The following is an 8,835-nucleotide window of genomic DNA, read 5'->3' as shown; positions in this document are numbered from 1 at the left end:
ATAATCCTAGTACTTTATATGCAAGTAAGGAAATATAAGTAAATTCTTTCCTTTGTACAATTAATATATACTAATAAAAATTAAAATGGATCCAAAGGATATGTGTTTGTGTGTGTGTGTGTGTGTGTGTGTGTGTGTGTAGGCACACACACATAATACTTAAATGAAATTAACTAAGTATCCTCAGGTTACAGTAGCTCATAAACTGGAAAATTCTCACTTGGAATTCTCATATGATTCGCGTTCATAAGACATTGTATAAATTAAAATATGACTCAATTTGTGAGATGTTAGATATTAAACCTATAGAAATTTTGTAACATGTGTTTGTGGATTGTGAGGAATGCAGAGACAGATGAAGCATAAGACAAGGTTTTTGAGAATATTTGATGGGTATATTATCAAATTAGACTTTGAAAAAATATATGGAGAATGTTGGTTGGAATAATTTGGGATCCAACTCAGCGAGGCTGAGATTCAAGGTAAATTAAACGGGTAAGTATTTAAGCAAGTAGATCGGTTACACTATTGTGAATTTTATAAAAACTTGAGTGAGATTCTTCAGATTTTAATATGTTTATCCAGAAGACATTTTAGACTACTTTAGATGGCCACGAAAATGCCAGAGAGCAGAATTGGTGCTGTGGCTCAAGTGGTAGAACTGTAGCCTTGAGCTCAGAGAGGCTCAGGAACAGACCTCAGGCCCTGAGAACAGTAAAAGATAGAGAGCGTTAGAGAGAGAGAGAGAGACAGAGACAGAGAGAGACAGAGACAGAGAGAAACAAGGTATAAGCCATAGGGAGGAAGAACACACAAAAGAAACAAGAGAACACGTAGTACATTAAAAACAAGCACCTAGAGAAACCTCTTGTGTCCATGCCTTAGAGTTCATTTCAGTTAGCATCATCTTTTTTTTTTTTTTTTTTTTTGGTCAGTTGTCGAGCTTGAACTCTGGGCTTGGGTACCGTCCCTGTGCTCTTCATCTCAAGTTGAGCACTCTACCATTTGAGTCACAGCACCATTTCTGGTTTTCTGAGTGGTTTATTGGAGGTAAGTCTCATGGACTTTCCTGTCCAGGCTGGCTTTGAACCACAATCCTCAGATCTCAGCCTCCTAAATAGCTAGGATTACAGGTGTGAGCCACAGACACCAGGCATCATCGTTTTTTTAAATTTTTAATTGTCAAGTTGATTTTCAAAGTTGTGAGACAAGATCTTGCTGCTACCTTGCCCAGAATGGCCTCAAAGTGATGACTCTCCTGGCTCAACCACCCAAGAAACTTATAGCCACTATGCATGGCTCCAGTATTGTTGTTTTTTTAAGCGAATTAAAAAGACTTATATAAAAATAAAATATATTAATATCCAGTGAAATATTCATTTTGTTGTTTTTTCACAGTTTGAAGGTATTAAAAATATCCATCCATGTGTGAAGGTATTAAAAATATCCATCCATGTGTAAGAATTTTCTTGATCATATGAAAGACTGGGCAAATTCCAATGGAGCTGATAAGTGCTGTATCTCAAGACTTATTTACAGTTAATTAAATACACAGATCAAAATAACTATTTATGAATAAGATAAAATAAAATTTCGTAAAGTTTAATGTTCTGCTTACTGTATTATTATACACTTAAGTATTATAAAAGGAAGAGAGTAGAATTTGTGCCTTCTAAAAGAAATCAGGTTGAGTCAGAGTAAGTTAGATTTAATTTTGTTGTATATTATCTTATTTGTTATATATTTAAATGTATTCGTATAAAAATATATGGAAAATAATGTTCAATACTGCTTGAAGCTTATTTCACAGCATCACTTGTTAATGGTTTTACATTGCCTAATGCTCTTAAGTCTGTGTCTTTACATAGTCACAAATATTTCGGTTCCTTTCTTTTGTTTTGGTAGATCATGGGGCCTGAACTCAGGGTTTCAGCACTGTCTCTGAGCTTTTTCATGTAAGGTTAGCACTCTACCACTTGAAACTACAATACCACTTCTGGTTTTCTGGTGGTTAATTGGAGATAAGAGTCTCATGGACTTTCTTGTGTGGGCTGGCTTTGAACTGCAATCCCCAGATCTTAGCCTCCTTAGTAGCAAAGATTACAGGTATGAGCCACCAGTGCCCAGCTAATTCTTGAGTTCTTCATTAGTTTAAGTGAAGCATTTTGTTTTTATTTTTCTTATATTAGAACCAAAACTCCTATTCTGGTAAAATATGGAACTATGGTTTTAGCTCTTGACCAAGTCTTTTTTTTCTTTGGTCCGGGTGTGGAGCCTGAACTCTGGACTGGACTGGGCCCTGTCCCTCAGTTATTCAGCTCAAGGCTAGCACTCTACCACTTCCGGCTTTTTTTTTTCTGCTTATGTGGTGCTGAGGAATAGAACCCAGGGCCTCATGTATGCAAGGCAACGCTCTACCACTGAGCCAACTTTCCAGCCCTTGACCAAGTCTTTAAATCAGTCTATGATTTCCCTTTACTGATTACATATATTCATAGTATAAAATATTAGAATCTATATGGAAAGATAGCTTTACCCTATTATTAAATAGTAAAAGTACTTCACTTCTCACTTTTATATTTGAAATCTGTGGGAGAGAGGAGCTTGCTGGTGATTAAGCCCATGGCCTTATGCCTACTACCCACGTATTCTACTACTGAGCTATATTTTAACCTTCTCTATGCTATTATTAAAAATGTCTCATCAGTAGCTCCCACATGACTTTGTATACTTGGATATTTTACTTCGTTAATAATAGTAGTCAATGCCTATTCTTTCTGGTTTCGGTCATGCCATGGTTGCACATTGTTTTTATTTGTCAGTCTTAGGGTTTGAACTCTGGGCCTGAGGGCTGTCCCTCAGCTCTTCAGCTCAAGGGAGCACTCTATTGCTTGAGCCACAGTGCCACTTCCAGTTTTCTAGTGGTTTATTGGAGATAAGAGTCTCACGGACTTACCTTTGGGCTGACTTTGAACCGTGATCCTCAGATCTCTGCCTCCTCAGTAGCTAGGATTATAGGCGTGAGCCACCAGTGCCTGGCATTGCACAAACTTGATGTTAGTAATGTTACTATATCTTCTTATATAACTGTTGTTATTTATATTAGTTCTACAGTTATCTACTGTAACTGGCTTTTTTTTTCATATTGCATAGAGAACCAAGCAGAGAGGTCCTTAAACAAGTCAGTGGTAATCAATCCAAAACAATGTAATACTAGGACTGGGAAAGTGGCTCAGTGGTAGAGCCCTTGCCATGTATGCTTGAGACCCTGGGTTCGATTACGCAGCACTAATAAGCAGAACAAAAAGCCGGAGGTGGCGCTGTGGCTCAAGCGGTAGAGTGCTAGCCTTGAGCTGAAGAGCTGAGGGACAGCGCCCAGGCCCAGAGTTCAGGCCCCACAACTGGACCCCCCCCCAAAAAAAAAGAATGTAGTACTGGAAATGTAATTAAGAATGACATCAAAGAGTTAAATTAGGAGCCACACACCAGTGGCTCCCATCTGTGATCCTAACTACTTAGAAGGCTGCAATCTGAGGATCACTGTTTGAAGCCAGCCCAGTCCTAGCCTGTGAGACTCTTATCTCCAATTAACCAAAACCTGTAAAGTGGAGTTGTGGGTGAAATAGTAGAGTGTTAGCCTTGAGAAAAAATGGGAAAAAAGGTTAGTGACGGTATCTCGACCTTGAGTTTGGACTGGCACAAGAAGGATGAGTTGAAGAAGAAACAATCATCTGGACTGGACTTCAGACAATACTGAGTCACCATACCCCACCAAATACTTCACAGTAATAATTAGTATCCGGATATTATTGTCAGTTTATATGCCAAGCCTCTAAAGCTCCAAAAATGTATGTTTCTATCCTTTCCCCACTATCTGGGTCCTCGTTTAAATGCTTACCTGTCCCCTTGGAGAAGGGTAGGAAGATTTTTAAGTTTACAGAAAGAAAGGATCAAATATGTTTTAAAATATAAAAAATGTCCCATGTTCTAGTAAAGCAAGCGAATCATAGACAATAAACAAGGACACAGGGACTGAACAATTTACTTTTGAATGATGAGTGGGTCACCAAAGAAATAGGAGGTGAAAAATCAAGAAATGGCAAAGATCAAAGGAAAATGAAAACAGTACCCTTGGGATACAGGAAAAGAATGAATAAAAGGAAAAGTTTATAACTATGAATGCCTACATGGGAAATCAGAGTAATCTCAAATAAATAGCCTAACAATACACCTCCACATCCTTATATAAACATAATTAAGTCTTCAATTAGCCTCAGATAACTTCTGAGCCAATCAAAAGTAGTAATTATGGAGGGAGAAGAAAAGCTGTACTTCAGGGATTGAGATTCTTCAGAGGCATCCTTCTGTCCAACAGGAGGACCTCTGTGACCTGAGTGAAGTCTCACTCAGCCCAGATCTCCACAAACCATGGAGGTATAAATAGGATCTGGAAAGATTCAGCTTGCCAGGACTACCCCAAAGCTTGTCTGCATCACAGCTACTTAGGTGAGTAGACTTGAAAATTTTGTTATCACATAGGCCCTGTAGTATTTCTCAGACACATTAATATTAAGCTGTCTTTAGAGAAGCCCTGGAGTAGCTAACAGAGTCTTGAACCTTCACTCATTATTTTACCCTTACAACGGCATGTCCCTGACACAAGCAACAAGAAGGACCATGTCTAAGAAAAACACCCTAGAAATATTTAGTTAATTCTCTTTTTTTTGTTCAGGATTAAATAACAAGCTTCTACTCCAGGATGAGTTTTGTATAAAATTGTCTGGATACCCACTTCAAAAAATCAGAAAGATATAAAAAATTTTCAAGGTTCTAATTTTTTTTAAGCCTGGGTGCTGTCCCTCAGCTCTTTAGCTCAAGGCTTGCACTCTACCACTTGAGCCACAGCGCCACTTCCGGCTTTTTTCTTTTTGCTAATGTGGTGCTGAGGAATTGAACCCAGAGCCTCAGGCATGCAAGGCAAGCGCTCCAACACTGAGCCAACTTCCCAGCCCTTTAGCTTCTATTTTTACTGACATGATAACTGACTATTCATAATTAGCTTTTACAACATTTCTTTGCCTAATGTTTAATGTATTGCTATGTTTCCAATGGGTTATCCTTTGTTCTTTCAAAATAATTCTGTTATTAGTGTATTACATTTAATTTTGAAGATACTCTTTCTGCATCCATTGTTAAAATCTCTCGACACTTAGACACAACATTATATCACACAGTGTTGGCAACTAAACTTACATGCTTATTTATTGGTGGCCCTATTCATTAAAATATAATTTCATATTATGGGTATTCTTTAGAGAATTCCTATTATGTTTCAGACAGGCTGCTTGTAAGTATAATTTGAGAAAACTCAGCTTAAATTGATCCTAGTTATGATATTAGGGATACTGATCTCATATTTTAATTGAAAAGATTGGGCCTAAGATGGATGCACTTATTGGCCTATGCTGTGCTTATTAGGTCTAGATGAGATATTATGCCCCTAGCTGAAATAATTTCCTGCATTATTTCAAAACCAATCTGTGACAATACACTTCTTGCTTCTTTCTTTTGGCATTCTTCATTTCATTCTGTCAGAATGAGAGGGAACTTACTAAGTGTCTGAGAAGGGGATTCCAAATATTATTTAGAGTCAGAGAATTTTAGGAACTTGAGGAAGGGCTAGAAAAACAATGGAAAAAGCAGGAATGTTTCAGTAAAAAAAAAATGAAACAACCAAAAAAAAACTTAGATCAGTCCATCAGGCAACTGAGGAATACTGACTCCAGTCATTTGAAACAAACTCAATGTCTGGTTGTGTGTTTAATAATTTTGTAATCTAGTTTTGTTACACAAAATAACTGTGCAAAATTTTGATGATCATAGCATAATTCACTATATGCTAGACATTTAGGATTGTGTTTCTTAATGCTTAAATCTAGGCATTAATATCCCCATTTGTTTTTTTTGTTTTTTTTTTTCTGGGTCTGGTTTGAGGCTTGAACTCTCGGCCTAGGCGCTGTCCCTCAGCTCTTCAGCTCAAGGCTAGCACTCTACCCCTTGAGCCACAGTGCCAACTTCTGGCTTTTTTCGTTTTGCTTATGGGGTGCTGAGGAATCGAACCCGGGGCCTCGAGCATGCAAGGCAAGCGCTCTACCACTGAGCCACCTTCCCAGCCCCTAATATCCTCATTTGTGAGAAGAGAAAATAATAATTGGATGGCAATAATTGATACTTGCAGAATCATTGAAATGTGTGACACGATTTGATACTCACATAGTTCATCCTGACAGAGACCTTACAGACAGAGCTGTCTAAAGCAATTCTCTAATGTTTAGTAAGAAGGAAGAGGGAAAGGCTTATAATTCTTTATAAAATATGCAAATCCTGTTTTCATTTATTCTAGAGAAATTGTATGTGCTTTGTTGAATATTCTTAAATGAGATGTTAGATCTGACTTTTTAGAAAGGGAAACTAAAACTTTATGCAGGCCTGAGATCTGGAAATCAGCTTGGACTGATAAAAAGGACAGACAGTTCAGTAAACTGTTGGTATCTTAAAACTTGCAGGAGCTTTGTGTTGGAAAAACTATGAATGCTCAGAATGTCTGGCATTGAGAACTTTAAAATTATTTAAATTCCCTATAGTACATCTAAGAACCTGTAATTTGAAAGTGCATAGAGTAGGCTACATTACTATCATCACACAAAAAAATATTATTATAACATACTGATACTGTTCACTGGCAAACAAACTTAAAATCATAAAAACTCTACTTGTTGGGTTTTGAGTTTTATTCAGCCATGTTGATAATGAAGGTAGGTGGGACAGATAAGGAATGGCACTAGTTAGGTGGTTTTACTAGTATGAAAGTATGAACAAAACAAAACAGGTGGAGTGCTGTGCATTGGTGGATCATGCCTATAATCCTAACTACTCAGGAGGCTGAGAGCTGAGAATTGCAGTTCAAAGGCAGCCTGGAGTAATACTCTTACCTCCAGTTAACCAGCAAAATCCCAGAAGTGTGGCCAGGTCCTTGTGGCTGAAGCCTGTAACCTGAGCTACACAGGAGACTAAGATTTGAGGATCATGGTAGAAAGCCAGCCCACTTAGGAAGTCTATGAGACTCTTATATCCAATTAACCACCAAAAAAAAAAAGGAAGTTGAGCTGTGGCTGGCTCAAAGTGAAAGTAGTAGGCCTATAACCTTGAGCACCCAGCTCAGGGACAGCATTCAGGCTGGGAATTCAAGCCCATAACCACCAACAACAACCAAAAGTAGATGTGCTGCTCATGTGGTAGAGTGTTAGTCTTGAGTGAAAAAGCCAGGCCAGAGTGAAAGACTGAGTGATCAAAAAATTTTTAATGCCCATTTCTTTTGTTGTTGTTGTCATTTCAATTTTATTTTATTGCAAGGGTTATGTACTGAGGGATTACAGTTACAAAGTAAGGTGATGAGTACATTTCTTGCCAAACATTGTTTCCTCCTCCCTCATGTTCTCCCACTATCCTGCCCCTCCCCCCTCCTCCCACCACCAAGGGGTTCATTTCCAAAGTAGTGTTTTGTGAGTACTGTTATGTCATTGGTTCACTCTTTGTCTTTTGTCTCATCATTTTGTTTTTCCTCTTCCCTTTCCCAAATCAGGTAAACATACATACAAGACCCATGGCACCAAAATAAAATACAGTGACAACAGCGTGTTATTATTCTAAATGGCATTTCACAATAATAAAAGAATTCAAAAGGATTGCCACACAAAGGAAGACTTTGAGGTCAAAAACTCTGTGTCATTCTTATAAAATGAATGTCCCTATACTCGAGAAAATTGCTGAAAACAGGAGCTATTTTTGCAGGTAATTACCACCATTACTGATGCTTTTTCTTCACAAGGGCATTTGGTGGATCCCAGTTTTTCTGACATGACACAAGAAAGTATTTTGAATCTTGTCAAGGGCACCATCTTCCTCTTTGTAACCGCACTTGGCATTGTAGGGAATATCATTGTTTTTGTGAATTTTGTATGTAGTTTTTGGAGAGGTGATCAGAAGAAATCTATACACCTTATTCTCATCCACTTGGCTTTTGCAAATACCATAATACTTCTTTCCAAAGGATTGCTAAGAGCAATAACAGCTTTTGGTTTAAGAAACTTCCTGGATGATACAGGCTGTAAGATACTTGTTTATCTGGAGAGGGTGGCCGGGGACTTTTCCATCTGCACCAGCAGTCTCCTCACTGTGGTCCAGGCCATCACCATCAGTCCCAGAAGCTCTCTGTGCTGGAGATTCAAACCAAAGACTCCATGGAAAATTCTTCCCCTGTTTCTCTTCTTTTGGATCCTCAATTCCTTGAAAATCATCAACTTACTTCATTACATCAAAAATAACAGGAAAAACATGTCAGAAGCTGCTAAAACTAACAATTATTGTTCTTTTCAACCAGAAAGTCAGGAAATAAAATGGATACTTCTTATTCTAATGGCCATACACAGTGCTATGTTTCAGGGTGTCATGGGTGGGACCAGTGGCTACATGCTATTTATTCTCCACAAGCATCACCAGCGTGTTCTCTACCTTCAGAGCTCTCACCTTCATAAAAGTCTTCCTGAAATGAAAGCTGCTAAGAGTGTTCTCCTTCTGATGTTCTGTTTTCTTTTCTTCTATTGGACAGATTACATTTTTTCTTTCTTTTTAAATTCTTTCTTACAGAATAATTCTATGATATTAAATGTCCAAGAATTTTTGACCATCGGTTATCCATTTCTCAGTCCCTTTGTGCTGATTCACAGAGAGGGAAATCTGGATAGTTGCAAGCCTTGGAGGAGACCAAGGCATTAA

General features: G+C 38.0%; 1 protein-coding gene across 1 annotated transcript; it reads left to right on the top strand.

Annotated features, from left to right (window-relative positions):
• The first annotated feature begins 7,917 nt into the window (after positions 1-7,917).
• LOC138827672 (vomeronasal type-1 receptor 4-like) lies at positions 7,918-8,835 on the top strand. Its single transcript, XM_070023292.1, has one exon. It carries the CDS (start codon positions 7,918-7,920, stop codon positions 8,833-8,835), a length of 918 nt encoding a protein of 305 aa, XP_069879393.1.

This window comes from Dipodomys merriami, unplaced genomic scaffold, assembly GCF_024711535.1.
Source record: "Dipodomys merriami isolate MVZ:Mamm:240054 unplaced genomic scaffold, mDipMer1.0.p SCAF_16, whole genome shotgun sequence".
NCBI classification, from domain to species: Eukaryota; Metazoa; Chordata; class Mammalia; order Rodentia; family Heteromyidae; genus Dipodomys; species Dipodomys merriami.
Note: the sequence above shows the minus strand (reverse complement) of the source record. Positions and strands in the feature narration are given on the sequence as shown.